The 25,345-nt window shown below is 42.5% G+C and overlaps 2 protein-coding genes across 3 annotated transcripts in view; one reads left to right on the forward strand and one right to left on the reverse strand.

Annotated features, from left to right (window-relative positions):
- Positions 1 to 11,868, forward strand: part of NDRG1 (N-myc downstream regulated 1) — a 55,375-nt gene extending 43,507 nt beyond the window's left edge. The window contains exons 10-16 of the mRNA XM_075352846.1: positions 1,530 to 1,633; positions 3,926 to 3,982; positions 4,968 to 5,019; positions 9,101 to 9,148; positions 9,483 to 9,518; positions 9,704 to 9,755; positions 10,605 to 11,868. Of these exons, the coding sequence (XP_075208961.1) occupies positions 1,530 to 1,633; positions 3,926 to 3,982; positions 4,968 to 5,019; positions 9,101 to 9,148; positions 9,483 to 9,518; positions 9,704 to 9,755; positions 10,605 to 10,864 (609 nt within the window). The 3' untranslated portion in view covers positions 10,865 to 11,868. The remainder of the gene's footprint in view (positions 1 to 1,529; positions 1,634 to 3,925; positions 3,983 to 4,967; positions 5,020 to 9,100; positions 9,149 to 9,482; positions 9,519 to 9,703; positions 9,756 to 10,604) is intronic.
- Positions 11,869 to 21,625: 9,757 nt separating this feature from the next.
- CCN4 (cellular communication network factor 4) overlaps positions 21,626 to 25,345 on the reverse strand; it is a 101,994-nt gene continuing 98,274 nt past the window's right edge. For both annotated transcript variants that reach the window (XM_075316183.1, XM_075316184.1), the window contains one exon: positions 21,626 to 22,758. In XM_075316183.1, coding sequence (XP_075172298.1) covers positions 22,459 to 22,758 — 300 coding nt within the window. In that variant the 3' untranslated portion in view covers positions 21,626 to 22,458. The remainder of the gene's footprint in view (positions 22,759 to 25,345) is intronic.

A 25,345-nucleotide genomic window follows, 5' to 3' on the forward strand; every position in this document is an offset into this window, starting at 1 on the left:
ACTAAGGAGGTGTGGCTTAAAGAGGATCCTTAGGGGCGTGACTTTGCTTTGCATAATTATCCGGGAGCCACACCCCCTTATGAAGTTCATAGAAATTAGCACTAAATTAAAAGGCCCTTATCTCTGGATTTGTATAGTAGATTAAAAAAAAAATAAAAATGGAAAACTCAGGGGAGTAGAAGAGATATAACAAGAGCAAAAACTGGTCACTTTTGACCTGGAGGCACGTCTTCTTTAAGCCCTGTCTCAAGGACCACCATAAAAGTTATGCTCTCATGGGGTCTTGGGGGTTACTCATTATCGGGCTGCGGTGCTTCTCCTGGGACGCCGCGGTTGCTTGCCTGGTTCCGTGACCCCGGGTGTCAATAAAAGGCTGGGGATGGGGATGATGGGGTGGTGGTTCGTGATGCCACCTGTGGTGCGTGGCCAGTATTAGCCACCGCTGCGGGACTTCTCTGCTGGGGCGGATGACTATGCAGCTCGGATGGTTCAGCTCTCCACAGGAAGTTCTAGGCCCCAGGGAGGATGGTGGTGATAGTAGTCTCTCAGGTGCTGATGGCGCGGTGGCGTAATGGGGAGGGCGCCGGCAGTAGCAGGACAACACAGGTGGAACAGTTCAAGGTCTTTTACTCACTGGTCACACAGGATACTTCGGAGGTCATGGCCAGTGATGCCTTCTGTACGTCTCCCTTCAATGGTTTCCCTCCATCCCAGCTCCTGACCCAAGGTCATGGGTGCCTTCTGCACTACCCGCGAACCCTGGGATCCCCCTTTTTTCGTGAGAACCCGGGTCGAGCCTCCGGCTCCACACCACTGGCCCCAAACTCTCCATGTCTTTGCTTGCTTGTTTGTTAAGGAGTCCGACCTGTCTCAGACGCCATCTAGTGCTAACTGCCTGTAGTGTCAGATGGCTTTTCACTTCCCTGTTGGTGCCCCGCCTCCCGGGTCCCTGAACTAGTGGGCATGAGGTCCCATACCTCATGATGGTCACCCCAGCACCTACCCTAGCCCAGTCCCAGTGACAGAACCCCCGTGTTATGTGTTGGTTGAGTGTGGTTGTGATTGTTACTGGTGACTACCTCCTCCATATCCGCGATGTATACTGTACCTCGGGTGAGGTGCAGTACCCTGTGGCATCTGAGGCCGCAGGGGCGCCACAAAAGCACCATTCCTTCAGACCACCAGGAACATCCCTGAAATTATGCTCTATTTCTTCTATGCCCATCCCCATTACCATCTTCTCCCTATATACACCCATTTATGTGATGCAGCATTATATTATCAGCGAGGTTGTGTAACACGCGGAGACAGAAGCTTTTATCCACATTGTCGGCCCCGACATCCTGTCTCTGTCCCTGGGACACGTCTCTGTTGTTTCATGTGTTTTTTTTCCTCGGGTGAAGCAGCTTGTTTACTGACCTAGATTCAGAAATTCATAACTGCAGCCGAGACCGGGCCCTATTCAGCATCTAATCATTTCAGCTTAACTCTTCTTTTTTTTTTTTTTTCTTTTTTCCTTGCGTATCTAGGATGAAGTCCACAATAACCATGACCTAGTGCACACCTACCGGCAGCACATTGTGAACGACATCAACCAGAATAATCTCGCCCTGTTTGTCAAATCGTACAACAGGTAATAGCGAAGACAATGGTTATCATACAAATATACACACCCTCTGCTACAATAAAATGTGCGAAACAAAAATCTGCTATATTACAATGTATAAACAAATAATACTATAATACTGCCCCCTATGTACAGGAATATAACTACTATAATACTACCCCTATGTACAAGAATATAACTACTATAATACTGCCCCTATGTACAAGAATATAACTACTATAATACTGCTCCTATGTACAAGAATATAACTACTATAATACTGCCCCTATGTACAAGAATATAACTACTATAATACTGCCCCCTATGTACAGGAATATAACTACTATAATACTGCTCCTATGTACAAGAATATAGCTACTATAATACTGCCCCCTATGTACAGGAATATAACTACTATAATACTGCTCCTATGTACAAGAATATAACTACTATAATACTGCCCCCTATGTACAGGAATATAACTACTATAATACTGCTCCTATGTACAGGAATATAACTACTATAATACTGCCCCTATGTACAGGAATATAACTACTATAATACTACCCCTATGTACAAGAATATTACTACTATAATACTGCCCCTATGTACAAGAATATAACTACTATAATACTGCCCCTATGTACAAGAATAAAACTACTATAATACTGCCTCTATGTACAAGAATATAACTACTATAATACTGCCTCTATGTACAAGAATATAACTACTATAATACTGCCCCCTATGTACAAGAATATAACTACTATAATACTGCCCCTATGTACAGGAATATAACTACTATAATACTACCCCTATGTACAAGAATATAACTACTATAATACTGCCTCCTATGTACAAGAATATAACTACTATAATACTGCCTCCTATGTACAAGAATATAACTACTATAATACTGCCCCTATGTACAAGAATATAACTACTAGAATACTGCCTCCTATGTACAAAAATATAACTACTATAATACTGCCCCTATGTACAAGAATATAACTACTATAATACTGCCTCTATGTACAAGAATATAACTACTATAATACTGCCTCTATGTACAAGAATATAACTACTATAATACTGCCCCCTATGTACAAGAATATAACTACTATAATACTGCCCCTATGTACAGGAATATAACTACTATAATACTGCCCCTATGTACAAGAATATAACTACTATAATACTGCCCCTATGTACAAGAATATAACTACTAGAATACTGCCTCCTATGTACAAAAATATAACTACTATAATACTGCCCCTATGTACAAGAATATAACTACTAGAATACTGCCTCCTATGTACAAGAATATAACTACTATAATACTGCCCCTATGTACAAGAATATAACTACTATAATACTGGCCCTATATACAAGAATATAACTACTATAATACTGCCCCTATGTACAAGAATATAACTACTATAATACTGCCCCCTATGTACAAGAATATAACTACTATAATACTGCCCCCTATGTACAAGAATATAACTACTATAATACTGCTCCTATGTACAAGAATTTAACTACTATAATACTGGCCCTATATACAAGAATATAACTACTATAATACTGGCCCTATATACAAGAATATAACTACTATAATACTGCTCCTATGTACAAGAATATAACTACTATAATACTGGCCCTATATACAAGAATATAACTACTATAATACTGCCCCCTATGTACAAGAATATAACTACTATAATACTGCCCCCTATGTACAAGAATATAACTACTATAATACTGCTCCTATGTACAAGAATTTAACTACTATAATACTGGCCCTATATACAAGAATATAACTACTATAATACTGGCCCTATATACAAGAATATAACTACTATAATACTGCTCCTATGTACAAGAATATAACTACTATAATACTGGCCCTATATACAAGAATATAACTACTATAATACTGCCCCCTATGTACAAGAATATAACTACTATAATACTGCCCCCTATGTACAAGAATATAACTACTATAATACTGCTCCTATGTACAAGAATATAACTACTATAATACTGGCCCTATATACAAGAATATAACTACTATAATACTGGCCCTATATACAAGAATATAACTACTATAATACTGCTCCTATGTACAAGAATATAACTACTATAGCTGTTCCTTTATACGAGCATATAACCATTATATAATACTGCTTCTATGTACAAGAAGACAGTTTTTATAATACCACCTTTGTTACAAAAATATATGACTGCAAATATATATTTTGTCTCTTTAAAAGAAAATTCCATTGAGGTCTTTTTTTTTTTTCTTGTTTTCCACAGTCGAAGAGATCTAGAGATTGAACGTCCAGTGCCTGGATCAAACACAGTGACATTAAAGTGAGTTATTGATTACATTCAACTGGAACCGAACCAGCAGATTGTGTGTGTAGGTATCTGTGTGTGTGTGTGTGTGTGTGTGTGTGTGTGTGTAGGTATCTGTGTGTGTGAGTGTGGTGTGTGTGTGTGTGTGTGTGTGTGTAGGTATCTGTGTGTGTGTGGTGTGTGTGTGAGTGTGGTGTGTGTGTGTGTGTGTGTGTTTGTTTTTTTTTGGGGGGGGGATTTTTCCCCTAGAACAGAAGTCAATAGTCTCAGAGCTTTTTAATAGTTCTCAGTAGGGTGTACTGTATATATTTGTTCTCACTACCACACTACTGTCATCCACTATGGGGCCTTGTTAGTATGAAGGTGAGGGCCGCAGTTGTATCTAATAGGTACCAATCAGACATTGCAAACTTTGTAAATTAAAGGCCGAGTCGACAGATAATTGAAATGCAGCTTTTATATAAAATAATGTGAAATTTTATACCTCCAAGATATAAATCTAGGGTGTAAGGGATCTGATTTGAAGAAATATGATTTTAGGAATTTTTTCAATCTGTATCAATTTATTGCTGCAGCCTAAAACTGGCATAAAGATGTCACAGTAAGCTCCGCCCCTGAGGAACTGAGGAGTCAAAAATTGTTACCGATTGTTTAGGAGGATATATATGTTTAACGCTGCCCCAATGTATATCAAATCTATGTAGAAAGGAGACGGAGATGAAGCTTCCAGACCCATTTGATATCCAGGGGCAAAATAGGATTAAATAAGTTGAAATCCAAATGTTCCACTATGGTTTACCCAATATAAAACAGCTGGGGACCAATAACGAGGACTTCTGAAGTTAACTTGGCCTAAATTTCACTCAGTAGGTCATAAAACCAGTATTAGAATCCTTGGTCTTGGGGGTCCTACAGGACTAGAAGGGTTCAATTTTGATATATAGCTCTACAGATAAATTGGGGGCTGCTTAATCTAAGTCTTTCTTTCCCTATGTTCCAGGTGTCCTGCTCTACTGGTCGTTGGGGATAGTTCTCCTGCCGTGGATGCTGTGGTAAGTTGTAAGGCTCATACCTTAATACCAGGAATCAGACTACCGATTTATGGCTTTCTGCTTCCCTATTCCAATCTCACAGGGGAAGGGTCTTTAGACTGCCCTGCATAATTAACCTGTAAGCACCGCCCCCAAGGAAAGACCATAAAAATTAGCACTAGTTATAAAAAAAAAAAAAAAAAGCCCATATCTCTGCAATGATGTGGCGGATTTAAAAAAGGAAATAAAAAGAATACTTACAGTAGCAGCAGCAGTAAAATAAGAGTTAAAACCTGCCACTTTTGCTTTCATGATAGATCCTCTTTAAAGTTGTCCAAAGGTTCAAAAAGTCATAAAATTATGATAGAAGGTGGCCAAATTGCTACATTCGGAAACTATTTTCCACACACATGCCGATCGATTTGCCAAGACATAAGTTTTATGTCACCAGTTGACTACCATGCTCAGTACTGGTAACTAGTGATGAGCGGGCACTACCATGCTCAGGTGCTCAGTACTGGTAACTAGTGATGAGCGGGCACTACCATGCTCGGGTGCTCGGTACTAGTAACTAGTGATGAGCGGGCACTACCATGCTCAGGTGCTCAGTACTGGTAACTAGTGATGAGCGGGCACTACCATGCTCGGGTGCTCAGTACTGGTAACTAGTGATGAGCGGGCACTACCATGCTCGGGTGCTCGGTACTAGTAACTAGTGATGAGCGGGCACTACCATGCTCGGGTGCTCTGTACTGGTAACTAGTGATGAGCGGGCACTACCATGCTCGGGTGCTCTGTACTCGTAACTAGTGATGAGCGGGCACTACCATGCTCGGGTGCTCAGTACTGGTAACTAGTGATGAGCGGGCACTACCATGCTCGGGTGCTCAGTACTCATAACTAGTGATGAGCGGGCACTACCATGCTCAGGTGCTCTATACTCGTATCTAGTGATGAGCGGGCACTACCATGCTCAGGTGCTCAGTACTGGTAACTAGTGATGAGCGGGCACTACCATGCTCAGGTGCTCAGTGCTCGTAACTAGTGATGAGCGGGCACTACCATGCTCAGGTGCTCAGTACTGGTAACTAGTGATGAGCGGGCACTACCATGCTCAGGTGCTCAGTGCTCGTAACTAGTGATGAGTGGGCACTACCATGCTCGGGTGCTCTGTACTCGTAACTAGTGATGAGCGGGCACTACCATGCTCGGGTGCTCAGTACTCGTAACTAGTGATGAGCGGACACTACCATGCTCGGGTGCTCAGTACTCGAAACTAGTGATGAGCAGGTACTACCATGCTCGGGTGCTCTGTACTCGTAACTAGTGATGAGCGGGCACTACCATGCTCGGGTGCTCAGTACTGGTAACTAGTGATGAGCGGGCACTACCATGCTCGGGTGCTCTGTACTCGTAACTAGTGATGAGCGGGCACTACCATGCTCGGGTGCTCAGTGCTAGTAACTAGTGATGAGCGAGCACTACCATGCTCAGGTGCTCAGTACTCGTAACTAGTGATGAGCAGGTACTACCATGCTCGGGTGCTCTGTACTCGTAACTAGTGATGAGCGGGCACTACCATGCTCGGGTGCTCAGTACTGGTAACTAGTGATGAGCGGGCACTACCATGCTCGGGTGCTCTGTACTCGTAACTAGTGATGAGTGGGCACTATCATGCTCGGGTGCTCTGTACTCGTAACTAGTGATGAGTGGGCACTACCATGCTCAGGTGCTCGGTACTCGTAACGTGATGAGCGGGCACTACCATGCTCGGGTGCTCAGTACTCGTAACGTGATGAGTGGGCATTACCATGCTCAGGTGCTCGGTACTCGTAACGTGATGAGCGAGCACTACCATGCTCGGGTGCTCAGTACTCGTAACGTGATGAGTGGGCACTACCATGCTCGGGTGCTCAGTACTCGTAACGTGATGAGTGGGCACTACCATGCTCGGGTGCTCAGTACTCGTAACGACTAGTTGGATACTTGGATGGACGAGACTCGAGTATCTGAGTATTATGGAACTCATGCATTTTTCCAAAGATTTATCGGAATACTCAAATTTCCCATTGATCTCCATTATATTCGGTATTCAAGTTGTGTTCAACTGCTTGTTACGATTACAGAGCACCCGAGCATGGTAGTGCCCGCTCATCACTAGTTACGAGTACCGAGACCCGAGCATGGTAGTGCCCGCTCATCACTAGTTACGAGTACCGAGAACCCGAGCATGGTAGTGCCCGCTCATCACTAGTTACGAGTACCGAGAACCCGAGCATGGTAGTGCCCGCTCATCACTAGTTACGAGTACTGAGCACCTGAGCATGGTAGTGCCCGCTCATCACTAGTTACGAGTACTGAGCACCTGAGCATGGTAGCGCCCGCTCATCACTAGTTTCGAGTACCCGAGCATGGTAGTGCTCACTCATCACTAGTTACGAGTACCGAGAACCCGAGCATGGTAGTGCCCGCTCATCACTAGTTACGAGTACCGAGCACCTGAGCATGGTAGTGCCCGCTCATCACTAGTTACGAGTACTGAGCACCTGAGCATGGTAGTGTCCGCTCATCACTAGTTGCGAGTACTGAGCACCTGAGCATGGTAGTGCCCGCTCATCACTAGTTACGAGTACTGAGCACCTGAGCATGGTAGCGCCCGTTCATCACTAGTTTCGAGTACCCGAGCATGGTAGTGCTCACTCATCACTAGTTACGAGTACCGAGAACCCGAGCATGGTAGTGCCCGCTCACCACTAGTTACGAGTACTGAGCACCCGAACATGGTAGTGCCCGCTCATCACTAGTTATGAGTACTGAGCACCCGAACATGGTAGTGCCCGCTCATCTCTAGTTACGAGTACTGAGCACCTGAGCATGGTAGTGCCCGCTCATCACTAGTTATGAGTACGGAGCACCCGAGCATGGTAGTGCTAACTCATCACTAGTTACCAGTACTGAGCACCTGAGCATGGTAGTGCCCGCTCATCACTAGTTACCAGTACTGAGCACCTGAGCATGGTAGTGCCCGCTCATCACTAGTTACGAGTACTGAGCACCTGAGCATGGTAGTGCTCGCTCATCACTAGTTATGAGTACGGAGCACCCGAGCATGGTAGTGCTAACTCATCACTAGTTACCAGTACTGAGCACCTGAGCATGGTAGTGCCCGCTCATCACTAGTTACGAGTACTGAGCACCTGAGCATGGTAGTGCCAGCTCATCACTAGTTACGAGTACGGAGCACCCGAGCATGGTAGTGCCCGCTCATCACTAGTTACGAGTACTGAGCACCTGAGCATGGTAGTGCCCGCTCATCACTAGTTATGAGTACGGAGCACCCGAGCATGGTAGTGCTAACTCATCACTAGTTACCAGTACTGAGCACCCGAGCATGGTAGTGCCCGCTCATCACTAGTTACGAGTACTGAGCACCTGAGCATGGTAGTGCCCGCTCATCACTAGTTACGAGTACTGAGCACCCGAACATGGTAGTGCCCGCTCATCACTAGTTACGAGTACTGAGCACCTGAGCATAGTAGTGCCCGCTCTTCACTAGTTACTTGTACTGAGCACCTGAGCATGGTAGTGCCCGCTCATCACTAGTTACGAGCACTGAGCACCCGAGCATGGTAGTGCCCACTCATTACTAGTTACTTGTACTGAGCACCTGAGCATGGTAGTGCCCGCTCATCACTAGTTACCAGTACTGAGCACCTGAGCATGGTAGTGCCCGCTCATCACTAGTTACTTGTACTGAGCACCCGAGCATGGTAGTGCCCGCTCATCACTAGTTACCAGTACTGAGCACCTGAGCATGGTAGTGCCCGCTCATCACTAGTTACTTGTACTGAGCACCTGAGCATGGTAGTGCCCACTCATCACTAGTTACCAGTACTGAGCACCTGAGCATGGTAGTGCCCGCTCATCACTAGTTACTTGTACTGAGCACCCGAGCATGGTAGTGCCCACTCATCAATAACGGCTATTATTTTGGAAGAAAATTACACAGACGTGAGCAAGAACCACTCCATGGACAATATAACTGTCAAAACATAAAAAAACAAACAGTTTAATACATTATTTTTTTTTTCTCACTTTTTAGGTGGAATGCAACTCAAAACTGGATCCAACCAAGACTACACTACTAAAGGTAGGATCAAGTATCCTGTTCTAACCCTCATTCCGGACAAGTGGCCTCCAGCAATAAAAAGCATGACGGGGCCGAGGTGCAGCAGCAGAAGTTACGCGCCTTCAGCATTTAACTCAGAGATCCTTATTCCGATTGAGTGCAATAAAGAGGATGCATTGATGGTCTATATTTCGGATCAGGTCAGGCCCCCGCCGAGCACAACTATAACTATCAATCTGTATTTCCCCCCAAAAACTCCCTTAAGAAAATCAGTTAGGCACGGCATTGTATGACCCATGATCTTAAAATAAATATTTCTGTAAAAAAAAAATATATATTTGTTATTTTTTGACAGATGTCAGACTGCGGAGGATTTCCACAAGTTGTACAGGTAATTTTATGGTTGTGTGTGTGTATGTGTGTATATATATATATATATATAATATATATATATATATATTATTTATAACAATTTTTAGATTATTTTTTTTATTTATCTGTGTCACCTAAAGTGGCAAAATACAAGTGGATATGATTTTTCATTAATGCATTACTTTTTATTTTATTTTATTTTAGCCTGCAAAGCTTGCTGAAGCCTTCAAATACTTTGTCCAAGGCATGGGATATAGTAAGTGTAATCCTGACCGCATCTTATCTTGTCTGAACCTGGATTGTCCCTTTCAGTAAAACAAAAATATAAATTCTATAATAATTATCTAGAATATAACTACTATAATACTGCCCCTATGTACAAGAATATAACTACTATAATACTGCCCCTATGTACAAGAATATAACTACTATAATACTGCTCCTATGTACAAGGATCTAACTACTATAATACTGCACCTATGTACAAGAATATAACTACTATAATACTGCCCCCTATGTACAGGAATATAACTACTATAATACTGCCCCCATGTACAAGAATATAACTACTATCATACTGCCCCTATGTACAAGAATATAACTACTATAATACTGCCCCTATGTACAAGAATATAACTACTATAATACTGCCCCTATGTACAAGAATATTACTACTATAATACTGCCCCTATGTACAAGAATATAATTACTATAATACTGCTCCTATGTACAAGAATTTGACTACTATTATACTGCCCCTATGTACAAGAATATAACTACTATAATACTGCCCCTATGTACAAGAATATAATTACTATAATACTGCTCCTATGTACAAGAATATAACTACTATAATACTGCTCCTATGTGCAAGAATATAACTACTATAATACTGCCCCTATGTACAAGAATATAACTACTATAATACTGCCCCTATGTACAAGAATATAATTACTATAATACTGCTCCTATGTACAAGAATATAACTACTATAATACTGCCCCTATGTACAAGAATATAACTACTATAATACTGTCCCCTGTGTACAAGTATATTACTATAATATAACTATAGATCCATTTATTCTAATCTCTCCTGTCTTTAGTGCCAGCAGCTAGCATGACCAGACTGATGAGATCCAGGACGAACTCTGGAGCCAGCGTGTCCTCCATGGATGGTAACAGAAGCCGGTCTCACACTAACGAAGGGTCAAGGAGCCGTTCCCACACCGGAGATGGTAACAGAAGCAGATCTCAGACTGGAGAGGGGAACCGCGGCCGCTCCCACACAGACACCAGAATGGATGTGAACAACACCAGCAACCCCGACCACAACAACGTCAAATCTATGGAAGTTTCCTGCTAAATCATCGATCTCAGTGACCAGTGTAAACCTTGCTGCCAATTGTACAGATTAAAGCAAATCTCCGCTGTGTCGAGGATTATCATGACATCCATGGGGGGGAGGGTAGACAGCTGACATATATTCTGGAAAACAGAAATAGTCGAGGACCAAAGATTAAAACCTTTCTTACACACTTAGCTCAACACAAAATATAATGGAAACTTCCAAAAACGTCACTCTAAATCTCTTTGTATCTGATTATGCTTCAATAGCTCAGATAATACTGGTATGGTAATTTTTTTTTTTTATTTTAATACCACTCAATTTAATGGCGTTTGCAGCAATTTTGGGCTATTTAGCGCTAAAAAAAAATGTAAATAATTAATTGAAAATATTTATAAATGTGTTGTGCATTTAAATCTATTTTAATAGTTTTGAAATACTAGGAAATAGTTTGTACTATAAGGGTTTTTTTATGTAAAAGAACAATATTTCAAATATTATCAAATCTATTTTAGTAACTAAATCTTATTAATTCTATTTTTTTTAAATCCACCTTAAAGTTAATTTCAAGACAGTATTTTTTTCATCATCATAAACAAAAGTACAAAAAAAAACCCAAAAATATAATAATGATTATAACCATAAAATTAATAATGTTTAATAAACCATTTAGAGGTAATTGCTGCTAATTAACAGTCAAATATTCCAAAAATAAATTTAAAAAATATTAAAAAAAAAAAATGAATTAACCCTTCAATTCATAACTTGAAGATTTGAATAATGTTATTTTTTTCATTTTGGTAAATTTGTTTTATTGCATCATGACCACAAAAAAAATACTAATTTCTGCATTTGTTGATTTTAGCCATTTCTTTATGTTACTTATTATCCAGTGTTCTCTATATTTTCATTTTCTAAGTGTTTTGGGGCAGAAAACTGTGATTTCTCTAGAACTAGTTGAAGGAGCTCATTGTATACATGAATGGGATTATTGTATTTATTAAAGAACAATAAACTTGTAACTTTGCTCTATGGCGTTTTTTTTTCTCTGTGCATTTTTTTGGGGAAAATAATTTCTAACACAAAGTGACCATTTAGCCTCCGCGTGTGTTGCCTAAAAGTTGTGAAAAAGCCTTTGTTCATATTGTAACTTTAAAGGGAAACTGAAGAAAAATAGACACGATCATCATTTTTCTATTTTTTTATTCTAGATTTTTATTATTTATTAACTGTGTACATTTTATTTCTTTGTAATTGCTAAAGGTATATATACAATACTTTTACAGGTTTTTGGAATTAAGACTTCAGTGTTCCTAAGACTCTTAGTTTCTTTGTGCACCTTAATCCTCTCAGTAACTTTCTCTACGAAGTTTCTTGCCTGCCTGTGGTTTCCAGTATCTCAGCTACCTGTTTGCAGGTCTCTAGGATGTCTCCTGCCTGCCTGTGGTTTCCAGTATCTGAGCTACCTGTCTGCAGGTCTCCAGGATGTCTCCTACCTGCCTGTGGTTTCCAGTATCTGAGCTACCTGTCTGCAGGTCTCCAGGATGTCTCCTACCTGCCTGTGGTTTCCAGTATCTCAGCTACCTGTCTGCAGGTCTCCAGGATGTCTCCTGCCTGCGGTTTCCAGTATCTCAGCTACCTGTCTGCAGGTCTCCAGCCTGCGGTTTCCAGTATCTCAGCTACCTGTCTGCAGGTCTCCAGGATGTCTCCTGCCTGCGGTTTCCAGTATCTCAGCTACCTGTCTGCAGGTCTCCAGGATGTCTCCTGCCTGCGGTTTCCAGTATCTCAGCTACCTGTCTGTAAGCAGGCAGGAGACATCCTGGAGACCTGCAGTTTCCAGTATCTTACTACCTGTCTCCAGGATGTCTCCTGACTGCCTATAGTTTCCAGTATCTTACTACCTTTCTGCAGGTCTCCAGGATGTTTCTTGCCTGCCTACAGTTTCCAATATCTCAGCTGCCTGTCTGCAGGTGTCCAGGATGTCTCCTACCTGCCTATAATTTCCAGTATCTCAGCTGCCTATCTGCAGGTCTCCAGGATGTCTCTTGCCTGCCTGTAGTTTCCAGTAGCTCAGATACCTGTCTGTGGTCTCCATGACGTCTCCTGTCTGAATGTGGTTTCCAATACCTCAGCTTTCTGTCTGTCATTCAGTGTCACTACGATCTGTGCCCTACATACCTCACCTGTTTCCTGCATCAATGCCCTGTCACGAGCTGACTGTTAGGATAGCAAGGGACAAGGGCTCCTATGCTGTCCCTCATGCTGGGGAAACCTAGGTTACTCCTGATGGTTGAGATGCCTCAGTCCCATTCCTGGCTATTCTCCTGAATAGTACTACTCTGATTCCCGCCCACCAGGGAAGGATGGGGCATGAGTGTGATGAAAAACAGATAAAGACAGAGAATGGAAAACCAAAACTCTGACCCAATGCACACACAGGACAATGAGAGACTCAGGAGAAAAGCAAGAGCAGGAAGGTAAAAATAGAAAGGCAACAAGGTTACCTCTACAACTGCACTCAACAACAAGTATCACAATCACCATTCTGGATCACAACACCTCACCTGACCAGCTAAGATAAACTAAAGCTGGCATTGGTGGAAGGATTTAGCCAGCATATATAGAAGGGAAGCAGATGTGGTTGGCTTCCCCACAACATGTGATCAAAGGAGACTATCAAGCAGACTAGCAGAGATTAACTCTTGCTATCCTGCCTATGAATAACCACTTTGTAGGATGACTCTCGAGTCTGCCTGCGTTGATCACAGAGATCACCAGAGAAGTTATAGGGCGGAGTGTCAAAATCTGTAGTCTGAACAGCCGCCATGACAGTCGGCAAAGTTTGTTAAAATCTCCGTGTGACATGCCTGTGGCCAGTGTGGCAATATGGATCTTGGGTTTAGAGGATTCAACCTCCAGATGACAATAACAGCTGAACTAAGGGTGTGTATGTTTCGAGAGGTATTGCAGTTGGCCAACAGATACTGATGGTCTACCTTACATGAGTAGCCATACAAATTCAAAATCTAAGCTAGCCCGCTGGTTGGCTCCCTGTTGGTGATTTGTTGCCCCGTATACAGTAGCACATATCACTGACATCAATTAGACGTGTACAATGAGAAACACCCTTCACAGTGCACTTAAAGGGGGTGTCCCAGAATATTTTTTTTTTTATTATAAAATTGCCTGGAGTCTAATAACCGTTCTATATGAACATAAATATGGCTTCAGATTTTTACTGCCTAAAATTTTACATCTTTTTTTCTTACTCCAGCTTCTCCATTTTTATGTCTCTGCTCGGTGTGAAGTGGGCGGTCTCTCAGTGCTGCCCATGTGACCACTGAAAACTACATTTCCCACAAGCACCTGCTGCTTCTCCAGTCTCTGTTAGAGAACATTAAATCTGTGATCTGTTAATTACATCTAATATTATATCTATAAATATAAGTCTCGTCTGTCCCCACCGCCCTGTGCAAAGGTTTGTAAACCTTCATCCTCCAAAACCTGTCCTTGTTTCCAGCAGCTAGCAACCAATCATATTGCAGCTTTCATTTTACCAGAGCTGTTTAATAAAATGTAAGCTGAGCTCTGATTGGTTGCTGTGGTCAGAAAGGACAGATACAGGCCTAGTTCTAGTTACACTGTATTTATAACGGGCGTCCATTAGGGCAGGATAGATAGAAATATTCACACTTTGAGTGATGGAAGCCATGGGTGGTTTAGTGACTGCTCCCGCCGTGTTTGTCTGTCACAGGGATAAGCGGCGCAGTCGGAGAGGAGGCTCGCTGCTCCTCCTTTGACAAAGTGTAAGAGTACGATACCTGCTGGTATCTACTGAGCATGTGCGACCTGTCTGAAAGAAATACAAGACGTATCCATGGGCAACCAAATGAAGAAAAGCCTCTGACATGCGGATTTTTTTAGGGGTGTGAGCACTTTGGGAACTTTTGCAAACTGATTGTATTTATCAAATTATTAAGCCACCAAGTTTTGATTAATATTGTGGGGTTAACTCTTCAATTACCTAAATGCTTATCATAGCATTGCCATAAACGACACTCGTCCAATAGGGGGTGCTCCTGTCTCAGTGCCCCCATTAAACTACAGTTAAGGGAATCAAAATACATACACCATTAGCCATGGCACCCCAGTTTTAATAATGAAAACTAAACAGCATACAGTGTGTCCACCCATATCCTGTCCACCGCCATTAACTTGAGAACGGCGGCAGTTATAGGCATAGCAGTGGTGTCTAGGTATAGTAAAGTAGCCATGCGCTACGCAATGAAACCAACTATAGCGCCACCTGGTGGAAGACAACAGAGTTAGCATTTTTATGTCAAAAACGGAACGTGATAGAGGAGAAAAAGTGAATTACAAAGTTGTAGGGCATCATCAATTCAATACAAATCAACACCTTGCATACAGAAATGCTATGATTAGAACGTGTAAAACTCACAAGGCTGCGGACGTGAAGTGATACCTCATGGAGACCTTCCTACAAGTCATTTGGTATGGTGGCTGTGTGGAGTGGCCTCTACGCTCACCTGACCTGACCCCATTGGACTTCTTTCTGTGAGGTCACATCAAACAGCAGGTGTATGCGACCCCTCCACCAACATTGCAGGACCTACGACAACGTATCACAGATGCTTGTGCAAACGTGTCACCTACAATATTACACAACGTGCAGCAAGATACAGTATGCTGTGCAGAGTCCAGATGTGCATTGCAGCTGACGGGGGCCACTTTGAGCATCAAAGATAAATGAGCGCCATATGCATGACCAGCATTCAATGTTTGGGGGGAGGGGGCCATGGGTTTCATATCATAGCATTTCTGTATGCAAGGTGTTGATTCATATTGAATTGATGATGCCCAACAATTTTTTAATTCACTTTTTTTCTCTATCTCGTTCCGTTTTCGTGATAAAAAATGCTAACTCCGTTGTTTTCCACCAGATGGCGCTATAGGTGGTTTCATTGGGTAGCACATGGCTACTTTACTATACCTAGACACCACTTCTATTGCTATAGCTGCCGCCGTTCTCAAGTTAATGGCGGTGGACAGGATATGGGTGAACACACTGTATATCAAAGAAGAATTTTTGCCTTATTTAGGGACTAAAAGGGTTATTCCCATCTCCAAGATCCTATTCCAATATGAAGTAGGTGTAATAATAATAATATTAGCAAATACTTCCATTTGGAAAAGTAGTAAAGTTCTTCTAATTCACTATGTCGCTTACCTCATGTGCAGGGCATCGCAGGACCTTAGGTATCCATGGTTTTGACCACAAGCCACTAACTAACTGACTATGTGCCTGATCGTTACCATGGATACCTAAAGTCCTGCAATGCCCTGTTTAGCTATGTTTCTTACCTCATCTGCAGAGCATTGCAAGACCTTAGGTATGAATAGTTATGACCACAAGCAACTAACTGTGACTATTTGCTTGGCTGTAACCATGAATACCTAAGGTCCCACAATGCCCTGTACATGAGGTAAGAGACATGGCTATATCTGGAGAACTATACTATATTTCTAATTGGAGGTTAATATTATTATTATTATACCTACTACATATTGGGCTCGGATCTTGGAGATGGGAATATCCCTTTAGGGTACAACATCTTAACTAAAAGATAATATAACATTTTTAGTAATGAACAAAATGTTTTTATTATCGTCCACAATAATCACAAATCTTAGGATGCTCACTGCACATACATTTCTTGCAATCATCACATTTTTGTTTTTTCGGTCAGTAGATCTCACACACCAATGACATTGACCTGGGACAGGACTTTGGCTGCTTCAAGAACAAGAAGGTTCAGTGTCGTCATTGAGTCATCTTTTCAGGAAACTAATTAATCTTATGAGATCTTGCGAATATCAGTGACAAAAGTTTCGGAAATTGTTCTCGGGTAATTTTTAGTTTCATTAATCATGACCGAAACGGACAGTTACCTGCCTTCTATACTTACCAAAATATGATGAAAACAAAGTTTCTTGGGGTCAAATACTCCCCTCCCGGCTATTTAAAAGTTTAGAGCAATACTTGTTGGTCGGGCACTATGCTGTAACTAGTGTTGAGCGAGTAGTTGACTATTCGTACTTGCTGTGCTGTTAGCGAGGAGCGGACAGTTCTCGCTAAGAGCATAACGAGTATGAATAGTCAATTACTCAACACCAGCTGTAACACGACGCATTTAGGCCTCTTCGATTTTCCTGTTAAGGACAGGTCAGATGATAAGGACGTCTCTGCATTCATCCAATTCTCAGTCAGTCTCTCCATGGGAGACATTTCTGCTGCCCGCGCTTCTAGCACACGTGTCTTCAGCAGCTTTACTAACACACAAATGGAAGAAGCTTCACAATCTTGGTGATAAACTCTTCACCGTCCATGTACGAGCTTCTCAGTTGATATGGCACAGAGCCCCCTACCACTTTACTTCCCACAGTAATCGGTCTAAGGTCCTCACTCTCTGGGTGGTCTCTTCCTCTTCTCTTTCCTTCCAGGCATGGCTTCCTCCGCCAAAGCCCCACAAAGACAATCTAGCCTCAATAAGCGAGGGCAACATACCACAACTACCAGTTGCTCCTTCTTCCCATTTACTTGCTCCACCTGCTCTCTGCAACTGCCCCAGGGTGGAAGGATTAATCTGTCTGGCTACTAGTGGACATAGGCAGAAAAGTGCCCTTGTGCAAAAAACAGTGTATGGGCCCTTGGCAGTCCAATAATTCATCATAATACTCAATTCTACCTGCTTTTGAGATTGAAATGGGCCCCCTGACCTCATGGGCCCCTGTGTGGCTGCACAGGTTGATCCAATGATATGTCCGCTTGTGTGTCTGTCTACGGTCAGATGGCCTTAGCTTCTCTGATCGGAGTGTCACCATGACATGACCCAATTCTCTCGAATGTGAGAATCAGAGCACATTGTGAAGACAAGATGGAGAACAGAATTTCTCAATTCTTTGAGTGCACCAAAATCAGACTGCACTGAGATGTCATCTGAGTGCAGTCCGATGATTCTACACTAATGGTTGAGTGTGATGGTGTGATATTGTAGGTTGGGTATCATTTTGTGTAGGTTTGTATTTTAGGAGCCTTGCTCCATTCATTCTGTGTATTCCTTGTTTTGTCTGCAGGTTAATTAGCTCAGCTCAGTTACCATTTGCTTGCCTTGTGTGTACATTGTCCTGTTTGCAGGTTAATCACCCCCTGCTGGGCTTTTGTCCATAAGGGTACCTTCACACTTAGCGATGCAGCAGCGATCCGACCAGCGATCTGACCTGGTCAGGATCGCTGCTGCATCGCTACATGGTCGCTGGTGAGCTGTCAAACAGGCAGATCTCACCAGCGACCAGTGAACAGCCCCCAGCCAGCAGCGACGTGCAAGCAACGCTGCGCTTGCACGGAGCCGCCGTCTGGAAGCTGCGGAGACTGGTAACTAAGGTAAACATCGGGTATGGTTACCCGATGTTTACATTAGTTACCAGTGTGAGCAGGGAGCAGGGAGCCGCGCACACTGAGCGCTGGCTCCTTGCTCTCCTAGCTACAGTACACATCGGGTTAATTAACCCGATGTGTAATGCAGCTACATGTGCAGAGAGCAGGGAGCCGCGCACACTGCTTAGCGCTGGCTCCTTGCTCTCCTAGCTGCTGTACACATCGGGTTAATTAACCCGATGTGTACAGCAGCTACATGTGCAGAGAGCCGGAGCCGGCAGCACAGGCAGCGTGAGAGCTGCAGAGGCTGGTAACTAAGGTAAATATCGGGTAACCACCTTGGTTACCCGATGTTTATCTTGGATACAGCTTACCTCAGCTGTCAGACGCCGGCTCCTGCTCCCTGCTCGCTTCATTTGTCGCTCTCTCGCTGTCACACACAGCGATCTGTGTGTCACAGCAGGAGAGCGGCTTTGAAGAAAACGAACCAGGGCTGTGTGTAACGAGCAGCGATCTCGCAGCAGGGGCCAGATCGCTGCTCATTGTCACACACAGCGAGATCGCTAATGAGGTCACTGCTGCGTCACAAAAAGCGTGACTCAGCAGCGATCTCATCAGCGAGATCGCTGTGTGTGAAGCACCCCTAAGTCTGGGGGAAGAGGGCCTAGAATCCACCCAACCTCTCTGCTTACCTGGGTGATTATTCAGTCTGGCTGAGAAAGAGAAGAGACAAGCAGGAAGATTCATCCGCTGTGGGAGAAGCTGTGGCTACAGGCAGCACCTCAGAGAGCCATTTAGAAACCCAGATTTCCTTGGGAAAGGACTGCTGGAGGACTATGACTCATCCCCGGGACATTTATCCAATTAGCGGACTACTTTACACTCTATGTGGTGGATTATTTTATGGACCTTCTGGATTGCTTGGAATAAATATTCCTTGGATTGTTTAATCATCTTTTGCTCTGTTGATTGTGTGATACCGGAGAAGGACCCCGAGTTGAGTCTCGTCCGATTTGCAGGGGCCAATTGCCGCATGCTGTGTTTTTTTTTCCACTGACAAGTGCTGGCAACGGCTCTATCCCATTGAGTAATATTGGCTATCAAATAAAAATATAGAAAAATCGTGTAGCACTCGTCTGATGTATACTGTGGAGTGAGTGAGTCCTCTCTCACCAGTCTCTGCAGAGTCCGCATTAATCAGTAGTCTTCACAGACACATCACATAAACCAGTGCGCAAAATTGCAGGAGGGTCACAAAATAAAGGGACTCTGTAAGGGCTCGTGCAGACCACTAGAGTTCCAGTGCAAGTCAAAAAACTGGATCACACTCAGATCAATGCAGTGCAAATGAGTAATCTCAGGAAAACAAATCACAACATGCATGATTTGCCCATAATTGGATGGCCCACCGCCATTAAAGTCTATGGGCTGCAGTCAGATGATGATTTTCACGGACTGACAGAATGGAGAAGATGGAGAAACATTTATTTTTTATTTTCCACGTCTGAGAAAAATGGATCCCGCTCTGATCAGTGTCTGCTTAGCATAATCACACTATTTTTCTCGGATATGGTTGGTTGTGTGACTCTAGCTTAAGAGGGTTAGAAGAACAGTATTTTTCAAAAGAGGGACTTTTTCACAAAAAAACTCAGTTATTAGGAAATCACTCTAGAAGTTAAGAGAACAGGTGTGTTTAATGTCCAACAAAAAAAATGAAAAATGACAAATACACATGTGGCCAAAATTGTTGGTCCCCCTTGTTTAATGAAAGAGAAACCCACCATGGTCACAGAAATAACTTGAATCTGACAAAAGTAATAATAAATAAAAAATCTATGAAAATGAACAAATGAAAGTCAGACATTGCTGCTTTTCTTCTTCCACAGAATTTTAAAAAAAAAAAAAAAACACCATGAAATCGACCTGGACAGAAATGATGGCACCCCTGAAAATAATGTGACAAAAGGGACATGTTAAATCAAAGTGTGTCCACTAATTAGCATCACAGGTGTCTATAATCTTTTAATCAGTCAGTGGGCCTGATACTAACTGTGCTGTTTGGTGACATGGTGTGTACCACACTCAACATGGACCAGAAGAAGGGAAGGAAAGAGTTGTCTCAGGAGATTAGAAAGAAAATTATAGACAAGCATGTTAAAGGTGAAGGTTATAAGACAATCTCCAAGCAGCTTGATGTTCCTGTGACTACAGTTGCACATATTATTCAGACATTTAAGGTCCATGGAACTGTAACCGACCTCCCTGGATGTGGCTGCAGGAGGAAAATTGATTACAAATCAAAGACATGGATAATACAAATGGTAACAAAATAACCCAGAAAAACGTCTAAAGAGATTAAAAGTGAACTTCAAAAGGTCAAGGACCATCAGTGTCAGATCGCACCATCCATCGTTGTTTGAGCCAAAGTAGACATCATAGGAGACGACCAAGGAGGACACCATTGTTGAAAAAAAATCACAAAATAGCCAGACTGGAATTTGCCAAACTACATGTTGACAAGTAACAAAGCTTCTGTGAGAATGGGGGGACTGTCCTTAGTACAGAAGAGAAAAAAAATGGAACCTTTTTTTAAGGCACATCAGCTCTATGTTCACAGACGGAAAAATGAAGCATATCAAGAAAAGAACACTGTCCCTACTGTGAAACATGGAGGAGGCTCTGTTATGTTTTGGGGCTGCTTTGCTGCATCTGGCACAGGGGGTCTTGAATCTCATGGGTTTTATTTTTTTAGAAATTCCGTGGAAGCAGAAAAGCAGCAATGTCTGACTTTCATTTCTTCATTTTCATAGATGTTTTATTTATTACTACTTTTGTCAGATTCAAGTTCTGTGACCATGGTGGGTTTTTCTTTCATTAAACGAGGGGTACTAACAATTTTGACCACGTGTGTATATATGAAAAAGAAAGTGAATAATTCCATACACCAATATTGATGCGATCTATGGCTTGCTGGATTTTCAGATGTTTTGTTATCGTGGCGGGAGCAGTTACATGCCGCACCAGTAGGTGGCGCTCACTGCACGCATATTCATAAATTGTCAGCATTTACGGCATAACTGCAGGCTGAAATAGCGGTGGAAAACTTTTGAATTAAAGAGTTACAATAAATATTCCCAGTATATTTGCATTTACACCAGAAAATAAAATCTGTCCCTTCTAGATCAAAATGAGCCCCACATTTAAAGGGGCTCTTCACTACAGCAACCCCGAGTCCATCTGACCATCTGCTCATGAATCACACGAACACAAAAAGTCAAACAAAATAGATATTTTTTTATTTAAATTAATTAACATAAAGTCCTTGACACATATTTAGTTCTTAGTTGCCAACTTCTGAAAATAATTTTCCAATCCTATCTTCCTGCTGAGTAGGAAAACTTAAGGGCTGGATTATTTGGAGGGTAACATGGGGCAAAATGTCCAGATTCTCCAACGCCCTCATCCGGATCTCCCACGGCAAATTCAGATCATGTAGCCACTGTATGGAGGGATTATTGGGGAACTGTGTGGCATTATTATCTAGTGGCACAGTTCCAAATGTGACCACTATGCAATGTGTGGCGCTGTGTGACACTTCCGGTCTGCCGCTGCCCCCCTCAGTCATCTAATCGGAGGGAGTGCTGGGAATCGGACCGTCATATCTTGGACACCTCTATGATATATATGGCCCCCTTATTGATGTGCATGCTCCTTATACTGTATATTTTAGAGATGCAGTTTACAGATATCCTTCAATCTTATAAATAATTAAGGACACAATTTTTGGGGGGAGGGGTATATGTGGCACTCTAATACTCTCACACTGGAAAGTCTGAGTTGGCAACCATGATGTTGGTACTTATTCTTGAGAAGAGCGAAACACCGGCCTGATCGGCCTAAACTTACAATATATGGGTTTAATGGAGATAAGAAGAAGCTGGAAGGAGGGAACCAACTCTTCTCTTATATCTTAATATCTTCATATATTATTGCGATGCGTCTTTAAAGGAAATAATAATAAGTTAAGCAGCAGATTATAAGTCATATCCCACCCTGAGACTCAATAATGCACTTTAAAGGTATAGCACCAATATCAACATATCATCTATGTATCCTCCGCGGCAGAGCATCCGGGTCTTCATTATTTTTTTTTTCCTCAGTTTATAATTTCAGTATAATCGTGGTAACTTTCCAGGTCTGCAAAAATGTCATTTGGTCGCCGACAGTTCAGGTTACAAAAACAAGCGTTGATCCACATGAGGTTCCAGGAGACCCCCAACCCATCTGGGCAATCAAACTGGACCTGAATAGTCTTGGACTTGTACGGAGTGCAGCACCTGTCGTCCGAACACACCCCGCAGTATTTCGGTCTGTACGCTTTCTTACTCACACAGCCAGAAAGAGTTAAATTTTTGGGTTCAGTTTCCCGGTAAACTGCCAGACATTTTTTACCAGGCTGAAAAGAGAAAAAAAACCAAAAATATTAATGTGAATGTTTCTGTTAGTAAATACATTTTATTTTAAAGGGGTTCTGACCCTGGCTGCAGGACAAACAAATCCAGTGATCTCCACCAGGACAGTGAGGGATGATGTCCTATTCGCCTAACAGCTGACTGCAATGATTGGCTGCAGTGGGCATGGGACTAGAATGTGACATCAGCCATTCTTTAATCATTAGTAATCCCTTTGAGCTATCTCTTTAAAGAGGACTTATATATACATACACACACATATATATACAGTACAGACCAAAATTTTGGACACACCTCATCTCCAGAACAACTATTAAGAGGAGACTTTGTGCAGCAGGCCTTCATGGTAAAATAGCTGCTAGGAAACCACTGCTAAGGACAGACAACAAGCAGAAGAGACTTGTTTGGGCTAAAGAACACAAGGAATGGACATTAGACCAGTGGAAATCTGTGCTTTGGTCTGATGAGGTCAAATTTGAGATCTTTGGATCCAACCACCGTGTCTTTGTAGAAAAGGTGAAAAGATGGACTCTACATGGCTGGTTCCCACCGTGAAGCATGGAGGAGGATGTGTGATGGTGTGGGGGTGCTTTGCTGGTGACACTGTTGGGGATTTATTCAAAATTGAAGGCATACAGAACCAGCATGGCTACCACAGCATCTTGCAGCGGTATGCTATTCCATCCAGTTTGCGTTTAGTTGGACCATCATTTATTTTTCAACAGGACAATGACCCCAAACACACCTCCAGGCTGTGTAAGGGCTATGTGACTAAGAAGGAGAGTGATGGGGTGCTACGCCAGATGACCTGGCCTCCACAGTCACCAGACCTGAACCCAATCGAGATGGTTTGGGGTGAGCTGGACCGCAGAGTGAAGGAAAAAGGGCCAACAAGTGCTAAGCATCTCTGTGAACTCCTTCAAGACTGTTGGAAAACCATTTCCAGTGACTACCTCTTGAAGCTCATCAAGAGAATGCCAAGAGCGTGCAAAGCAGTAATCAAAGCAAAAGGTGGCTACTTTGAAGAACCTAGAATATAAGACATATTTTCAGTTGTTTCACACTTTAAGTATTTCATTCCACATGTGTTAATTCATAGTTTTGATACCTTCAATGGGAATCTACAATTTTTAGAGTCATGAAAATAAAGAAAACTCTGAATGAGAAGGTGTGTCCAAACTTTTGGTCTGTACTGTACACATATATATATATATATATATATATATATATATATATATATAATATATGCATGCAAGTGACAGGTCCTCTTTAAGTTCACCAATTACGCCCCCAGGGCCCGTATTAGTGAACGCGTGAATTATATCTTAAAGGGTTGTCCCCTTTCAGTTAATTTTTGACCACAGGTGCAGTTTGGTATATAAAAAAAACAAACAAAAAACACTGCTGTACTCACTATCCCTAGGTCCACGGCTGCTCCCGGTGTCCGGCATTGCCTGCGGTGCCAACGTTACAGTAACAATGCAGCAATCAATGAACAGAAGCGCAGACTCATCAGTTGACCCGGGGATGGTGAGTTCAGCACTGTTTGTCTTTTATACTAAACTGCACCCATGGGCAAAAATTTACCGAAAGGGGACAACCTCTCTAATGATGAAACTGATGTTGAAACAGTGCCACACTTGTCTATGGCTGACTCTGGAATCACATTTCTGTCCCATTAAGGTGATGGTAATTGAGCTTCAATACCATTGACAGCTGAATACTGCGTTCCAAATTATTATGCAAATTGGATCTAAGTGTAGTAAAGATTTAATTTGCGTGATTTCTTTCCCAATGAACTCTTGGATGCTCTTGTGTCTCAGGGTTCAATCTCAAACACCTGTGATAATTAGTTTCCCACTGAGCCTAATTGAAGGAAAACTACTTAAGAAGGACGTTCCACATTATTATGCAGCCACAGGTTTCCAGCAATATGAGAAAAATGAAGGATCTCTCGGCTGTCAAAAGGTGTCAAGTAGTGCAATGCCTTAGACAAGGTATGAAGACATTAGATATTTGACGAAAATGAAAGCGTGATTATCGTATTGTGAAGACATTGGTTGGTGCAGATAAAGGCATAATGAGGAAGCTTTCTGCCAGACAAATTCACCAGATTAGGAGATCAGCTACGAAAATGTCATTACATGGCATCAAACAGGGATCTGAAGCTGCTGGATCCTCTGGATTCCTGTAAACCTCAAGGTGTAGGATCCTCAGAGACTGCAGTTGTTTAGAGACCTACTTTTGGGCCACCTCAAAACGGTGCTCTTGAGTTGAAATGGATGCAGTGGACCCAGAAAATACATAAAGACTCATTTAAGAACAGTCTTTTTTACTGATGAATGTTGTACAACCGTGGACGGTCCAGATGGAATGAGTAGTGGATGGTTGGTGGATGGCCGCCATGTCCCAAAAAGGCTGCAATGTAAGGGCCATTTCACACATCTGGCATTTTGCCGAATTACCGGATCCGGCACACTCCAGTACAGTGTTAATACTGTTCAATGGCATTGCGGCAAGCTCCGGTCATATGCTCCGGTCACATGACAGCATGGTTGCCGCGATGCCATT

Source organism: Anomaloglossus baeobatrachus, chromosome 6 (genome assembly GCF_048569485.1).
Source record: "Anomaloglossus baeobatrachus isolate aAnoBae1 chromosome 6, aAnoBae1.hap1, whole genome shotgun sequence".
NCBI classification, from domain to species: Eukaryota; Metazoa; Chordata; class Amphibia; order Anura; family Aromobatidae; genus Anomaloglossus; species Anomaloglossus baeobatrachus.